This window comes from Myotis davidii, unplaced genomic scaffold (genome assembly GCF_000327345.1).
Source record: "Myotis davidii unplaced genomic scaffold, ASM32734v1 scaffold983, whole genome shotgun sequence".
Classification (NCBI taxonomy): domain Eukaryota; kingdom Metazoa; phylum Chordata; class Mammalia; order Chiroptera; family Vespertilionidae; genus Myotis; species Myotis davidii.
The window spans coordinates 184,084-201,598 of NW_006293914.1; the positions used below are offsets into that span (position 1 = coordinate 184,084).

At 35.6% G+C, this 17,515-nt stretch overlaps 1 protein-coding gene across 1 annotated transcript in view; it reads left to right on the top strand.

Annotated features, from left to right (window-relative positions):
* The window catches only part of MCF2 (MCF.2 cell line derived transforming sequence), a 61,200-nt gene that overhangs the window by 22,280 nt on the left and 21,405 nt on the right, over positions 1 to 17,515 (top strand). Inside the window, 10 exon segments of the mRNA XM_006767801.2 lie at positions 2,256 to 2,375; positions 4,010 to 4,201; positions 5,190 to 5,235; positions 5,238 to 5,407; positions 6,514 to 6,685; positions 10,764 to 10,801; positions 13,418 to 13,506; positions 14,969 to 15,035; positions 15,743 to 15,858; positions 15,966 to 16,035. Of these exon segments, the coding sequence (XP_006767864.1) occupies positions 2,256 to 2,375; positions 4,010 to 4,201; positions 5,190 to 5,235; positions 5,238 to 5,407; positions 6,514 to 6,685; positions 10,764 to 10,801; positions 13,418 to 13,506; positions 14,969 to 15,035; positions 15,743 to 15,858; positions 15,966 to 16,035 (1,080 nt within the window).

Genomic DNA, 17,515 nt, shown 5'->3' on the forward strand with positions numbered 1-17,515 from the left:
AAAAGTGTGGTTTTGAATTCTATATACAGCAGCCTGCTTTCCTCCAGTTCTGTCATTAGTGTCCTGTTTCTTTGTCCTACATTTTTTATGCTTTGCTGTGTTGATAGAGTGGCTTTCTGTGCTAAGTGTCCCAATTACCTGATGTAGACACTCTTGGTGCACCCCGTTGTGGGCTTTGTGCACAGTCTTGTTGTAGTTATGCCTTGTTTATTGTAAGATCACTGGGAGGAATTGACCTCCCGGCCCAATGGCTGTGAGAATCAGCTGTGTCTGAAGTGGGAGAACTTCTGTGCTGAAGACACTATTATGGGGTGAGACTTGCTTCAATGGGGCTTTGGTGCTCACTGAGTCTGCCCCCTGAGTGTGTCCCTTATGGATCTGAGGAGTTGTAATCTGGATGGTCCCCCTCTGACCACTGGGTACAGTGGCTCTTGGATCTAAGGAGGTGCTAATTAAGCCTCTGCCTGCGGTTACCCAGCAGGAGCTACGGAGAGAACTGCAGATTCCCCTTCCTTTTTTGGAGTTTGGAGGTGCCCTGATGAGGCTCGGCTGTGAAGCAATGCAAGCCGCTGTGGGGCCTTGGGCCTTCTCTTGGAAGTTCTGGGTCTGTCTGCTTGTCTTTTATGACATTAACATTTTTAATAATAGAGTCCTTTTTATTTATTTTATTTTTAATTGAAATTATTGGGGTGACATTAGTTAATAAAATTATATAGATTTCAGAGGTACAATTCTATAATACATCATCTGTATATTGTATTGTGTGATTTCACTGACATGTGGAATATAATGAACAAAATAAGCTGATGAACAAAATAGAAACAGAGGCATGAATACATGGAACAGACTGATAGCTGTCAGAGGGGAGGGAGAGGGAGCTGGGTGAAAAAGATGAAGGGATTAAGTAAAAAAATAACTTATAGACAGATAAAAGTATAATACAGTCCTTTTAAAAATAAAATCTTCTTTTTGAATTTGTCTGACATTTTCTCGTGATTAGATTAATCTGTGTATGACTGCCTAGAATATCGCATATGTGATGTGTCCTTCTGAAGGTATCACATCTGGAGGAAATTAAGTCCACTGATCCCTCATTGTTGATGTAGACTTTGATCACCCAGTTAGGGTGCTATTAAATTTCTCCACTGTATAGTTACTTTTTTCCACTTGTATCTAATAGGAAATGTGTGGGGAGAGAATTTAAGGCCATGAAAATATCTTTTAAAAATATATTATTGATTTCAGAGAGGAAGGGAGAGGGTAAGAGAGATAGAAACTTCAATGATGGGAGGGAATCATTGATCGGCTGCCTCCTCCATGGCCCCTACTGGGGATCCTGCCCACAACCCATGTGCCCTCACCAGAATTGAACTGTGATCTTCTGGTTCATAGGTCGACGTTCAACCCCTGAGCCACAGCGGCTGGGCCCATGCAAATATCTTGCTCCTCATCAAAAGATAACCATAGGTTTAATATCAATTGATCTTTCTTGATTTAAATAGTCTTTATTATAATAGTTGTGAAATACTGGGGTTTTTTTTCTCTAGTGTCTCCTCCACATTTACCAGTTCACATAGGCATGCTACTGTAAGCAAGGGTCTTCCCTTCTCCTTATCTATCTATCTATCTATCTATCTATCTACCTATCTATCTCTATCTGTCTATATTTTTGGGTCCATGGCTTCATAGGTTTTTAATGGTTCATAATTTATTACTGCTCTTACTATTTTGGTGTTTCAAGCTAACTACCATGTCCTGGTGATATGACCAAATATTATTTTGTCATTTCTTTACTTTCTAGCATAAAGAGATGGTCCAATCCTTGGAACCAGACATTTTCTAGAAGCTCTGGTTTCTTTCTCTGGGAAATGATGTTAAAGATCAACATCTGGATGCTAGGAGTCCTCATTGCTACTAAAGGGTCTTTGTTTCTAGAACTGTTCACCATAGAGCTAGGGAATATATATGTATAGGTATATATATTTATACATACTTCCATACATGTCTACATATACATGTTTTCATATGTACATAGTGATATTTTATAAATAATCAATACACACTGATATCTAAGAGGTTAAATTTTAGCAGATTATATGAATTACTGTGAATAAAATAACTGAAAATATTTTTCATATGTGCAATTTTTCATATTGATGTTCTTATTTAATAGCATTTCCTATACAACTTGATTATTAAGGGAAATGCTTAATAATTTATTTGCTTGTAAGACTAATTTTTATTACTATTTTTAGCTTGTGCGTGAAGTTGAACTTCTATTAAATCAACAAGCAGAGTTGGCAGATGTCACAGGGAATATAGCTCATATAAAACAAAAAATAAAACATTTGGAAAACTTAGATGAAAATTCTCAGGTAAGATTACATTTCAGATGTTCATTATATTTATGGAGTATAATAGTACATTTTGATGCTTTTCAGTGGTTGAAAGCCTTATTATGATTACTGGTAATCTCTCAGCAACAATCTATATAATTTTTTCAATAATATTGGTCAGTTTTCCGTTCTGTTCAATGTGGGCCTGAAGTGACACTGCATATATCATGTAGGAAGCTTCTTAGATAATGGTGTGAAATATTTTAGGCCTGCCAGTGGGAACAAGATCATAAATCATTTTGAAGAAGCTAGGAAAATGTCTATCAAGAATCCTATCTGGGTACTTGGAAATAAGGGAAACATACAAGAACATAATTCCATAAATATCCATCATTTGTTATATCTATTTGAACCAGCATACATTCATATAGATAGATCTACTTAATCTGACTAGCTGTGTGACCTTACTTAAATTGATTACATTTTCTAGGCCTCAATGTCCTAATTTATAAATTGGTGATGAAAGGACCTACTTTGCAGAGTAGATTTTAAGGATTCATTTAGGTGTTGTAGATAAAACACTCAGCACAGTACCTGAGATACGTGACTCGAAAGAGCTAGCTGCCAGTCGTAAAGTTTAGACTCATGGCTTTACTAGTTAACAAACCCTAGCTTTGCTCTCCTGTTTTGTATAAGAGGGCAAGGCCATGGTTTTTAAGGTGGGTTTTCAGCAAACAAATAGATTTATGGGTGAACCACCAGCACCAAGAAACAAAAATTGAGAGGTAGCAGTTGTGGTGACCAGTTCTGGAATTGTGCTTGTAGATCTTTGTGATTGTGGGGCAATTTACAGATCCCTATGGTAGGGTAGAAAAAGAAGGCAAACTGGGTTGGAAACTAGGGGGCTTTGGTTTTATTGTTTGTTTTTGTTTTTTAATAATTTTCAGTTGTAATTGTGATGAAAGACATAACAAAATTTAGTATTTTAACCATTTTAAGTGTACAGTTAAGTAATGTTTAATGTATTCACATTGTTGTGCAACAGATCTCTAGACCTTTTTCATCTTGCAACACTGGAATTCTATTCCATTAAACTGCTTCATATTTTGACCCTGGTTTGCCCAGTATCTGGATAGGCTAGTCACTTCTTCATATGGGGCTTCGGGTTTCTTTATTTTACGTCGACAAACATTTCCTGAGCTCCTATTATGTTTCAGTCACTATGGTGGGGGCGAGTCAGCAGTTGATGTGAAGGCAAGGCCTTTAAGATCCCTTTTGACATGCAAACCCTGTGATAGGTTCACTTCAGATCTGTAAAGGTGTCAGGTGGATTTCCAAGGCTGACATGTGTGAAACCAATTAGCTTTCTTTGGCTGGTGTGTACTTAATTTGGTTCTGTTCTAAATCTGTACAACCCACAAGAAGCAAATCTCATTCCTATTCTGGGAGGCTGGATAGTTTTATTTTTATATTACCAGAAATGTGTGAGTTTCTGATATAAACTGCTATAGCTAATTACTGTAACAGCTTTTTTTGCAGCCTGTAAAAGTATGATATCAAATCATATTTTTGGCAAAATATCTCCTTGCTCAATCAATCTGCTTCTTAATTATTCCCCCCTCTCTTTGAACAGAGATCATGCAGTTATTATTTTACTTCTTTCTTAAAATCAGGACTTGTTAGCAAAGGTCCAGTATGTGATTTTACATGGACACAGACTTACATCAAATCACCATTATGCACTTGATTTGATCTGCCAGAGGTGCACCGAGCTACATTATCTTTCTGATATTTTGGTTAATGAGACAAAACACAAACGGATACAACTCAGCTGGACCTTCGAAATGCATAAACGTCTACAGCAGGTAGTGTCATGTGGCATGGTACATTTCTTAAAAGGAAGATAAATATTTTTCCTGGGTCCTTCTCAGAGGTTATATGGTCAAGGTCTGGTATAGCTTTGGAATTTGCAAGAGCTCTGAGTTTGACTATGCTTATTTAATCCATATTAACTCTGCAAAATTCATAGCAGGTTAGTATTATAAGAATTTAGGCCTCTGTTCTAAATACTGAGATTGTGGTTGTGATGGCTTCTTTCTATTTTGGGTACATCTCTGAATCCTCTACTCTAGTGATAGTTTGCAGACAGAACACTTTACAAAACCTTGGGGGGCATTTTGATAAAACCTGAAACTCTTCCCACATTTCATAGTTATAGCAGTAAAAAATTAAAGTGACTGGAAAATATTCTGCCATTGCTTGAGGGTCTGACCCCATTCATGGGTAAGCAGTGAAGATAAGATCTGTTCCTGGCAGTGGAATGAAAAATAGGGATCATTTACAGGCATCATATCTGAGATTGAACATTTTAATCTGCACATCTTCTATGGCAAGGAAACTTTTATCCTTGTCCTGAGCAATCATTATGCTTTCATACTATACTTTATATTTTGCTAGGAGTTTCATATTTCAGTTATTGATTTTGGGAAAATAGCATGCAGCTCAAATATTAGTATTGATAGAATGGTCAGGCTTCTGTTGCAGAATGATTTCCTTGTTATGAAATGAGTGCAGTGCTTCCCAGGTTTGGTTGTGCATCAGAAATACCCGTGGAGCTCTGTAAACATATAAATACCAGGCTTATGGCCCTGAGCTACTGAATCAGAGTTTCTGGAGACACAACCTAGATATCTTTATTTTTAATAACTCTGAAAGTAACCCTGATTGACAGAAGCCAGGACTGATAAACTGATAAATACTGTCTTAAGGGACAAACATATATGTTTTCATTTACTCATAGTTATGGTGTGTGTGTGTGTGTGTGTGTGTGTGTGTGTGTAGTGTGCTCACCAGGCTCTTCAATGCTGTGGTGAAGGAGAATGTCTTCTAGCTAATCAGGAATAGATAAGTTTCAGTCTAAAGAAAATGCTCAGAAAGCCCTCCAAGATATCGAACATTTTCTTGAAATGGCTCTGCCCTTTATAAACTTTGCTACTAAAACCCTACAGTATGAATTTGATGTACTTTTATCCTCTGAACTCAAAATAAGAGGCTTCTTTTTAAGTAAACACGTTTTTAAAAACTATAACTACCGTAGGTTTAGTATTGTAAGAGTTTTATTACTTCACTGCTAACTTATATCAAATTGCAATTACACAGTGCTCTTCAGGATTAGAGGTGATATCACTGTCACTGTTAAGCTTCAAAAAATCCAAAGGCTTATTCTTGCTATTAAGAGTAATTTCCTTTATGAGCTCTGACTCCATTATTTTTAAACTTTTTTCACATACTAGGAGCTCTCACATACATTTTCTTGTGCATCCTTGGAGAAAGACCAAAGCTGTATTGGCAAATATTGGGCCAATGTCAAGATCACCCTACCCCAAACATCTTTTCTTTGTGCTGCAGTAACCAACAACAGATGCTGTGTGGATACAGATATCGCTTCTACTCAGTTTGAGAAGGAAGGTTTAAAGAAAGGATCTGGGTCTTCTTGATGGGGGTGGGGAGCAAGCGGAAGTTGCTGTTGGTGGGGTGGAGAGCTTTAGGTTTGTTCAGTACCACCCCATTGGAGATGTCATGAAGCACTGTTTTCACATTGTAGATAAGTTTATTAGTGATACTATTTGCTGCTAAAATGTCTAATTGATGCAAAGATTGGAACAGTATTTAAATCTGTGTTTAGCAGTAGATCTTAGGGAGTGCCCCAGAAAAACAGAAACATGGCTGTGGCAATAACCGAGTCATTCTCTGGATGCCACCAAGCTTAGCTGTGTCAAATTGTCTAGGAAGGCCAGAGGGAGATATTCTTTATAATGGCTCGGAGGAGCCTTTTACAACATGGAGAACTAAATGAAACAAACTGCTGTCACAGTGCTTAACTTGGTGGCTTTCTGATGCTAAATATGCCTTCTTTCCAGGCAATATCCCTTCTTGTTTATGAAGGGTAAATCACTTTATGTGGTCACCTATTTCATGACTGCTTGATGAATTTTTCTTTTATTTGTTTTGGTTATGTGGAGATAATACATTAATCTCCATTACTTTTCTAAATTCTTTCTAGTTATATTTTGAACTCTACATTAAGTTTTGGACTATTTGAGTCTGAGAAATCTGATAGTATTTGTAATCATCCCATTTCATAAAATATTTCATAAAATTTTTATACAACCTGTAGATTCAAATTCAGACTGTACAACTCAAGCTTGAAAGCATTCGAACTGTATTTGAGAACCAACAAGCTGGTTTCAAGAACCTGAAATATGAGCATGTGAGGCCAATCCAGTTTGAGGTACCTGCTTCCAACAAAGCGATCATACCTAAAGAACCCTTTTTTTCACCTAAACCTGGTAAAGAATCTTACATTCCCTCTTTTATTTTTTATGTTACTGCTCTTATTTACTTTGTTACTCCTACAGGATGTTACAAATCTGTACTAAATAGTCCAGACTTGCAATGAGTGTGAAAATTTATACCAGCATCAGATTCACCCTTTTCTTCAGCAGGTGGAAGAAGGAAGGCATATGATACTGCCTTCACATACTCACGCATATGCACGATATACCTCAATAAACTATAACTTGGTTCTTATAAGCTTCTAGTAAGTAAATGGCTTGGATAATAGAATGGCTTGTCTGTTGTACATAAATGCAAGTAAATAGAACAATTTTGCCTGTCACAGAGTCCACTTTCTGGTTTTAATCTTTGTTGACCTATTTCAGTCATGTAATATCCATTTCCCTTTCTACATTCTGTGAGATAAAATAATTATCCTCACTATGTTGTTGAGCTACTCTGGAAATAAGATGACTGTATTGCTCCAAGGTTTCCCTTGAGCAGCCTCTGGGGCCTCTTGAAGGGGAGAGTGATTTGGCTTTGGGGCCTTAAGTAAGTTGAATGGGTGAATGTAGGACTAAATTCAGTCTCTCTTATCTAAGAGAATCAGAGACGTTATTAATGTATGGGAACTATTTTGAAATTCATAGAAAGCTTGAGCCAGGCATAATGAGTTTAAAAATCCAGCCCAGCTCCAGTATGGATCATATTTAAAAGAGATGAAGAAAGCAGGTAACTAGGCTAAGATGATCAAAGTTATATAATTATTAAACATAAAAATATACTCACAAATAAAACTGACCAATCCCATAAATAAGTAATGTTGACTATGATAATATGGGAAAAAGTGAAAAAAAAAATAAGGGGCTAAAAACCAATAACTGAGAATGAAAATAGAACAGGTTGCTATTCCTAAGATCTTAGATTCCTGCATTCATTTACTGTCTGTGTGACCTTGAACAGTTCCCTTAACCTTTCAACCTCAGTTTCCTTGCCTGTAAAATAGGAACATTGACACCTATTGACTTCAAAGGGTTCTTGTGAAAAAAATTGTAGAACATAAGAAGTATACAATAAACAAGACTATCCGACTAAGGCTTCTTTCTTTAGTCTTCTAAAAGTTCAGCTCCTTGAAAGGGGTTCCAGAAGTGGCACACCTTGGGTTGAGAAACAGGATTCTAAAGAGACTGTCCAAATCCCACTCACTGCCTTAATCACTAAAGTGCATATTGCTTTGTGTTGTTTCATTAATTTCTGATATTATTAGTTAATGGTGTTACACTTCCTTTCTGGAGTGGGAGTTGGATACTTTCTTTCAAGCATGTAAATTTTTTTGAAAGGTACCCATCTTTATTACTTTTCACTAGTACATTTTCTGAGTTTGTGTATGTGAAAAATCACTTTGGCATTTCAAACGATCAGCATTCATTTTTGCATTCTGCCTACAATTAACTTTCTCTCTTTTTCATAATAACTGTCCATTATTCTCTCACTATTACACTTAGTCTTGGAAAATGACTATATAAAAAGTAGATTATGTGCTTTCATCAAATGACCACTCATAAGAGGAAAACAGTTTCACTATTAAAATAAATCAAGCTGTTTTTCATTTTATAGACTCTTGTGTCATCCACAATAAAATTATTTGTTGGGAGTAGCTTGAATTTGCTGCAATTTAAGACTGTCTAGTGCATTTATGAGGAAGAAGGCAGCTTCATGACATGGTTGATTAATGATTTTATTAATCATAAATCATGGTTTATAAATTAAATCAAAGCATTACTTATGCTACAAACATCATTCATTTTACCCTATTGCTCTGTGAGTAATGGGGATTATAACAATCAGTTCCAAATAATTCTTCAAGACTTTTAATTGCTAAGCCAGATATATAAGTTTGGGTCAAATCAAAGCATAAGTGCTAATTTTTCATAAAATAAGTTAAGCTGTTTTTTTTTGTTCTTTGCTTTTATTTTTATTAATTTGTATCAAATAGAATTCTGTACCTAGCACAGTTGCCTCCTGGAACCTAGCAGGATGTAACAGTATTTGTTGAATTAACATTTAATACAGAGGGAAGTTATGGAAGAACATTGTCTGAGGGGTAAAATGTGGTTTGAGTTCCTAAATCTGTAACTCTAGTCTAGTCAAACCTGCATTTACAATTTGCCTCTTCGAATTTCCTATAGACAACTCAGACTCAGCGTACCCCAAACTGATTGCTTCTCTTTTGCAAACCTGCTCTTCCTATTTTCCTCATCTCTGTGAATAGCACCATGATTCTTGGGCCTTTGGCTTCCCCTTCTCTCTCATGCCCCACCTCTCATCGGTAAAAAAAAAAAAACCTCACTTATTTCCATTCCCACTGCTATCACTCACTGCCACTTCCCTAATCCAAGTTAATATCTATTACTTTGACAACTATAGGAGTCTCCCTGTCTCCCCATTTTCCCTTCTTAAATTCCTGTTTCTCTCAGGAACAGTGTTCCCTTCCCTCTCTCATTTACCTTCACTAGCTCCTACTCCTCTATCAATTTTCCTACTGTAGGCCACCTCCTTTAGGTAATATTTTCCTTCCTGCTTCTCCTCCCCTTTTCCCAGTTCAGTTGGATAGTCAAGCTATGTGATAACAAGTCCCTGTTCATTTTGTCTCACCTTTAGTGTTATTTCCTGTTTTGTGTTTCTCTTGATAGAATTTAAGCTCTATAAAGGAAGGGTTTGTGTGCAATTTATGTTTGTATCCCTAGCACCAAATTCGGAGCTTAGCATATAGTATAGGCACTCAATAAGATTTATACATATTTACATTGTTAAAAGAATGAATTCATCTACATTGCTTTTCAGAAAAAAATGCATTTCTTTTGTAAATACTCCTTTTTCAGCTCTTCATGTATTTGCTAAGGATTAATTAGTACAGCTAGTTAGTGAAGATCCCTAATTTACCTTTGTAAATAAGTTCAGATCTCTATATCAAATGTCTTTAAAGTGATGGACATCAGTATTTATTGAGAAATTGATTTTATATAGTAATTGCCAGTAAGTCTAATTTATATTTATATATATGATTATATAAACCTAAAAACATATAATGCATTTTTAAGTAAATGAAAGTATAAAATTTAGAGAACATAACAGCTTAATAGCCTTTCCCTGAGTGTGCCTTGCAATGGCTCCTGCTGAGGAGGAAAAGACATAAAGTATGTTCCTTCCATGGAGAAGAGAGACCTACAAAGCCTGTGTGGGTGGCAGCCTTTTCAGCAGCCCTGAGAATTAGGAGCTTAAATGACCTAGTCTTTGAGTGGACCAGGCACTGGGCTTTGTCAGAACATCTGGACTCCTTGCATAACAATATAGGGGCTCACCCTTTTTAAACAGAAGAGAATGATTAAGCAGAAAGAAAAAGAAAGATTAAACAGGAAGAACAGAAAGATTAAAGTTTGGAATTTTGATGAAGTTGTTTTTTGGTTTGTTTCGTTTTAGCACCTTAACATGCTTCAGACATGTTGTTTTATATAGTGGTTAGAAACAGATTCTGATAGTAGACAATTTAGATTTGAATACCACCTCTTCTTTTGCACAAGATAGTAACCTTACGTATCTTTAAAACGGGGATAGAAGTAGTACTTATCTCTTGAGGTGATTTGAGGTTTGAAAAAGAAAATGCCTGTGTAGGGCTTACAAGAATGTGGGCATATTGTAAGTGCCAAATAAATGCTGTAATTATTACTTAAATTTAGATTTTTCTCAAAACTTTTTGACCCAGTTAATCAGTGAGGTACAATCTAATTAAATGCTTATGTGTCAAGATGAATACCACATCTACAAATAATTTATGTGTACTATCACTCAGCTTCATGATTGTTTGGCAATCAAGTGAATGTTTCATGAAAATGGGTTGATACATGGCAAAGTATACTCAATAAGAAGTTGAGATCATATGGCTAAATTTAAACATTCAAGTGTTTTGTATAGTGTGATTTAAAAAATACTGATATAAACACATTGTAATATTACTATCTTTCTGTTTAATAAACATGCATGTAAGTGTTGGTTTTCACTCTGGTCTGAAATATTTTCACATTTCTCTCCCAGGGAAGAAGACTTGGAAACAAAATCAGAGCAACTTAAAAGTAAATATCATTAATTAATTCAAAGCTGGCTTTATTACTATAGTTCCAGAATAGGTATAGGGTCTTAAAACCATATTTTTAATCACTCAACCTTGTGTTTTTGAAAGCCTATTTAATCTAAAAGGAAAAGCTGATGCTGCATTGTGTCTAATTGCAGTCCTGGCATATTCCCAGATGAGTGAGTAGTTTCTCAAATCTTGGGTCAAATTCAAAATAATTTCTGTAGAAAATCTCATGTATGTTCCAGCATCTCTTTCCCCGCATCCCATTTCAATAATCATAAATAAGTGATGTACATTTTTATAAAAGGGGATTTCTTTCATAAGTAATTTCAGTTCTGCAAGTAAGAGGCATGGGTAAAGGACAGGTTCTAATGGACCATACTTTGGGCTGAAAAAGACATCTATTCATTTCCTGAGAAATACATGATTCCTTCTCAGTTATCCATGATATTATGGTATCTTCAGAGAGTAGCCTGATCATAATTGCAATGCCCTACATTTTCTTTGTGTGTCTTGATGGTAAATAAAGACAAGAATATATTGCCAATGGGCTGTTTGTCATAGTGATACAGATTATAGAGCCAGACTGCCTGGCTTTTAATCCCAGTTGCATCACTTGGCTGTATAACCTTGGGTAAGTTCTCGGAAATCAGTTTCCTTATCTGTAAAATGGGGATAACAATAGGATACCCTCATTATGGAGTTAGTATAAAAATAAAATATTCTAATATTTGTGAAGTACTTTGAAAAATAAGTGGTGTATGGTAGTGTTCTAAGGCTTTTATACAATTATTAACAGGCTAGTGAATAAACTACATACCATGCCTGGTTATCATGTTATACAGCCACAACTTCTGGTCCAAGAAGGAAACAGGTTGAATGCCAAATTTCATTGTCCTACATGTCTTTCGCTTCTAGTTTTAACTCATAACTACCTTAGCATTCCACTGTGTGTATTTATTCAGTTGCAGGGGAGAATAGGAGGCTGTGTGGCTCTGTACATTTTCTCGGTGAGATTTGTAGCTGGTGAACTAGTTTGCAAAATGCACACATTCTTCCACTTCAAGTCAATTTGCACGATCTTTATGTATTTAAAAGTAGATATTTATGTTTCAGAACTTTAAAAACTTGTATTTCAGAAATTCTTTAAAAGCAAATAATGCATACTTATCTGATAAGTGGAGTGTGCAGTATTTTCAGTCCTAATTATAGCATTAAGACGATAACAGTTGGTACATTGAGCAGACATAAATCAAAGCACGCTCTTAAAGAGGGAGCATAATAGGGACAGACCATGGGCTTGACTCTGTTTCATTACTTACAAGGTATGAACTTTGGCCCTGTTGCTAAACTTCTCTGAGCCTCAGTTTTCCCATGTGTAAAATGGGGATAAGTATGCCATAGCATGCTAAATTGCTGTGAGGATTTGATGTAATGATGTGTGTTTCGGACCTAGGACTGTGCCTGCACAACCAGGATCCCTGGAACATACTTCAGATGCTTCTGAAGAGCAAACATTTATAGTCAATAAATGTTTGTTCCTTTCCACCTGTATTTTTAATAAGTAGGTCATATTCTGTGGAAATACATTTTAGCTGATAGATCTCATACCTGATTTGGAGTTTCAGTTGTTACATTACTTGGAGGTTAGGGTTTTTGCTCATCTCAGCTGTTCAACACAACCAGGATCCTTGGAATATACTTCAGATGCTTCTGAAGAGCAAAATGCTAATTTTGTGATAAATCTCATGCAGTTGATTCAGTAAGGTAGTCCAAGTCCCATAGAGTCTGCAAATAAGTTAGCAGTTTAGGATCAGGGAGATCACTTATAGCAACAACTGACATGTGGCAGAGAGCAGAGACAGATGAACAGGCAACAGTCATTTCAAGAAACAATAGACATTTCTGCACATTTTACTAGCCCTGGAGTATATCATTAGATTTTATCATATCATTTATGTTCATGATTGATGCCACTGAGTGAATAGGAATAGGATCAACGATGTTCTGTATCCTGGGTTAAAGAATTCAAGGATTCATGTAATATTTCCTAGAAAGGTTTCCATAAAAAGTCATTAAGGTTGAGCCCTGGCTGGTGTGGTTCAGTTGGTGGGGCATCCTCCCATGCACCAAGGGTTGTCAGCTCAATTCCCAGTGAGGGCACGTGCCTGGTTTCATACTCCCACTAGGGGGCATGCAGGAGGAAGTGGATCTCTCTCTCTCTCTCTCTCTCTCTCCTTTCTAAAAAAAAAATCTTTAAAAAACATTAAGGTTGACAAGCCATTTTGGTTCTTCAGTGAATAAACTTTAGTTATTTGCACAATAAGCTTTTTATGAATTAACCTCATTTCCCCAAAGTGACAAGTAAATGAAACATTACTTAACATATAAAGCAAATTCTAATTATTATCTTAAATCTGCCCTCTTAGGCAACTCAAATGTTTTTTTTAATAGTACATATCAGAGTTATATCTGAAAGAACAAATAATCATAGGGTTATTTTTCAATTTATCTACACAGTTTGGACCTAGAGAAAACTTAATTTGAGCCAGATTTTTTTGAACAAGAACTATGCCTACTTAGATGCTAATTTAACTTACTTTCATCATTTCAGATTGAAGTGGTGCATGATTGTCTGGAGAAGAGAAGTTCTGGTCCATCCTCCAGCTTGAACAATAACAATACCTTGGATGTTTTAAAGAAGTATTTTTTAATTTATTAACAGACATATATATATCTACTTGTAGGAGTCACTGATTCAGTGTCCAAGGCGAACATGTTTGGGATTTTGAGTTCACAGTATGGAGTTATACAAGATTTGATGAAAAGAACACTAGATGAAATATCAAAAGTCTTGCATTTAGACCTGGTTAACATATGCTCTGTTTATGTGACTTGAAAATTAACTAGACCTTTACAGAATATTAGTATCCTCTTTTGTAAATGAGGCGAGAGTGAATGGGACAGTGTTCCAAAAAGTACTAAGGATTATGTATATATACAATGTTATTTTGTACATGTTAATAATAATCATTGTTTCATTCACTTTTATAGTATTCTGTTAACATTCCAGAGATGAGTATATTCACCTTTTAAATTTTATATCATAGAGTTGTAAGTAGCCAGTATTTAGAGCAAGTTATATTTAGACACATACAGGGTGGGGCAAAAGTAAGTTTATAGTTGTGAGTACATAAAACACAGAGTTTGTGCTTATATTATTATTTATTGATTGAATTATTTTCCATATTAACAACTGTAAACCTACGTTTGCCCCACCCTGTGTGTGTGTATGTGTATTAAAGATTTTTAAAGGTTAATGATTAAAAGGTAAAAAATGAAAAAGGGGATAAAGATAGAAATTAAATTAAAAGGATTACTTATAGTGGGGAGTGAGGGAACAAATTTTAAATACAATGTCAATTGTAAATTGCTTTGGAAGGAAAATGTATCAATAATAATAAAAGCATAATATGCTAATTTGACCTTCCAGACAAAGCCAGGGCTGCGGGTCCGGCTGCCTGCTGGTGGCCAGAGGGAAGCTGGTGCTGGCAGCCAGGAGAAGAATGGCCTACTCTTGCACGAATTTCGTGCATTGGGCCTCTAGTTTTATTATAAAGTGCTAGTAATCAAAATTACTACAGAAGCTTAAGTATGATTTATACTTGGGAAACCCAGTATAATAAATCCACTTAATGTCTTGAAAAATATCAGCACATTACTGGGAAAAAGGAAAAATTATGCCTAAAATTCTAATTTTCTTTTTGAGGGAGAGGGAGATAGAGAGGGAACTATAACTAAGAAACTGTGTTGCCCCCCTCCCCAAAAGTATTTCCCAGATTTTGGGGATTAGAGTTTGTGAGGTTTTAGTAAATTGATTCTTAAACTTAGTGAGTTAGAAATAAAGGTGTTTCTTTTTTTTTCCCATTTAAAAATAAGTCCTGAGCACTGCTCCCCATTCTTTTAAATATATTTTAGAATCTTGTGGTGGTACTTATTCTAGAAACCATAGAATTGATTTTACATTTTGATAATGAAACCAAAACTATTGGTAGTTCCTGTGATTAACAATTTTTACATTAGACAATTTATAATGATAACTGAAATATTGCAATGCAATTCTAAAACAATAAAATAATTGATAAATATGATCTTTTCATTTTAGCCATGTCCTAAATGAGCTAATACAGACTGAGAAGATTTATGTTCGCGAGCTGTTTACTGTTTTGTTGGTAAGGGCGTCAAATTGTATTTTCCCATCTTTTCCTGAATGCTCCCCTGCTACATCTGTTAGGAAGTGTTTAGGGCAGTCTTCTCTTCCCACATACTTCCTTGATTGTCACATGGCAGCAGTGGGTATTTCTGATATGGCTTGAGACTGCATGTTTGTCAGATGTGTGTATTTAGGTTCTCCCTCAGGAGTAAGAATTGTGGATTCAGAATGTATTATAGAGGAGAGAAGCTGTTCTCTTAGTGATACAGCAGATGGTTCTAATTATTCCCATGGTACTATTTAGAGATTGTGATATAAAGATCTAAAAATGGGAGAAAAACATTCATTTCATACAAGTGTCAAAGTATGAATTTGGTCTGAAAAACCTAAACACTTATTGCTAGCGTAAGTAGAAGTTAATGACCTGTAATATAATTTTTCGTACTTAGTTTCTATTTTGTTCCCTATACTATAAAGTACCCTGAAGGCCAATGAGCTATCATTTTATTTTATCCATTGAGTAGAAAACCTTCACTTCCCTGTCCTACTTTCTAAAAAATAATGATAATGTATAGTTTTGGGAAATAGAAGGTTTAATGTTAAAATTACAAGCAGCTTCACCCACTAATCCCCTATACATTTTGTTGTACATACACCTTTGGTGGGCCAATCAACTGTTAATGTAAATTTTTTTTTTAACTGAATAAATGTTTTTATTTTGGGTAGGGCTATAAAGCAGAGATGGATAATCCAGAGATGTTTGATCTTATGCCACCTCTCCTGAGAAATAAAAAAGATGTTCTCTTTGGAAATATGGCAGAAATATATGAATTCCATAGCAAGTATGTAATTACTGAATTGAATTTTATTTTTCATGATATTATTTAAAGGGTTATTTACCAATTTATTTCCCATAAACATGTTATTTTTTTCTCTGAAATTTTCATAGCCTTTTCATGAGCAGTCTGGAAAATTGCATTGATGCTCCAGAAAGAGTCGGACTTTGTTTCCTGGAAAGGGTTAGTTCAATTATTATTTAAAAATATATAAATATGGACCACCAAAATAGCAGCTAATTTTATAAGAACAGATTTAGAGACAAGGTAGGTATTGTTCTTTACGTCTTTATATTTTTAGAGGAGACATCACTCGAGCAAGTATTTAATGCTAAACCAGGTTTTGTTACAGAAACTGGTGCAATAGGATATCGAGAGCATGCAAATGGCCATTGTGTTCTGTGCTAGCAAATGCTTCAATGGCTCAGCTTGTGTCCACTGACCCCTGGGTGATCCCAGGAGTCCAAGGACCATCCAAGCTATGAAGATGTGAGAGTTAGGAATCATCTTAGCACAACCATTCTTGGCTTGGTTAATTTTTAGCCTGAGATGCCTTGGTATTCCCCTCTAATACATGTGAAATCTTAGTAAAATCAAATGTAGTCTGGCTTTCAGACCCAAGGCATCTATCACAGGAACTTTGCAACACAGAGAGCTATTTTTTTATTCTATGAGATCATTCAGGGAGGCTCATTGCTCCATGTTCCAAGAGTGTACTTAATACAGTTGATTTCTCAAGTTTTGTAATCATACTCTCTTCCATTAGAGTTTCCTCTCAAAATATTCTCTGCTTATCTAGTTCTTCCTGTTTCTCAAATATCAGTTCTGTCTTAATTTGAGAGTCAATTGGATAGTGGAGATTATTGAAAGCTTCCTAATATATATCTGAGAAAGTATTTATGGACTGAGAAAATAAGGTTAAGAAAGAAATTTGGGTTATTACCTTTCTCAACATGTCCTAAATTGAAACACATTTAAACGATGCCCATATTTTTCTCTAAGCAACAGCAGTATCTCTTTCCTTTGGACTCCAGTCAGACTTAATGGCCATGGTATTCATTGGGGATTTTACATTTACTATGCATCTTTACATATATTCATGAATTCTTTCTCCACTTGATGGAAAAGTTATTGAGGCAGGGTCCATATCCTATATATCTTTGCACTAGTATCTTCCATAAGGTTAGCAGAGTCTGTGGTAACCAGTTGTAGTTTAATACATGCTTTTTGATATGTTTATTCATTTAACAGCCATTTACTGAGAACATACTATGTGCCAACCACTGTGCTAGGCTATGTGGGTACCAAGCCCACGACTACCATATTCACAGAGAAAAATGGGGAACCCATTGTGTATAGAGTGAGTTGTGCTATGTTGGAGATAGACAAATGATCCTATAGGGGCCAAGAAGAAGTGAATCTTACATAGACTGGAGATATTAATAATGGCTATATAGAAGAGATGACTCATGAGATGAATGTTAAAGAGTGAGTAAGAGGCATCCCATTAGATAAGGCTCAAATAAAGATGGTTCCGGGGAGAGAGAATAGCATAGGCAGATGTCTAATGGGTCATGGTACAATGATATGTCTCAATGATAAATCAAGGACCTTGGAATTTAGCTACAAATTCACTCACCAGGGAATTGAGTGACTAACACCA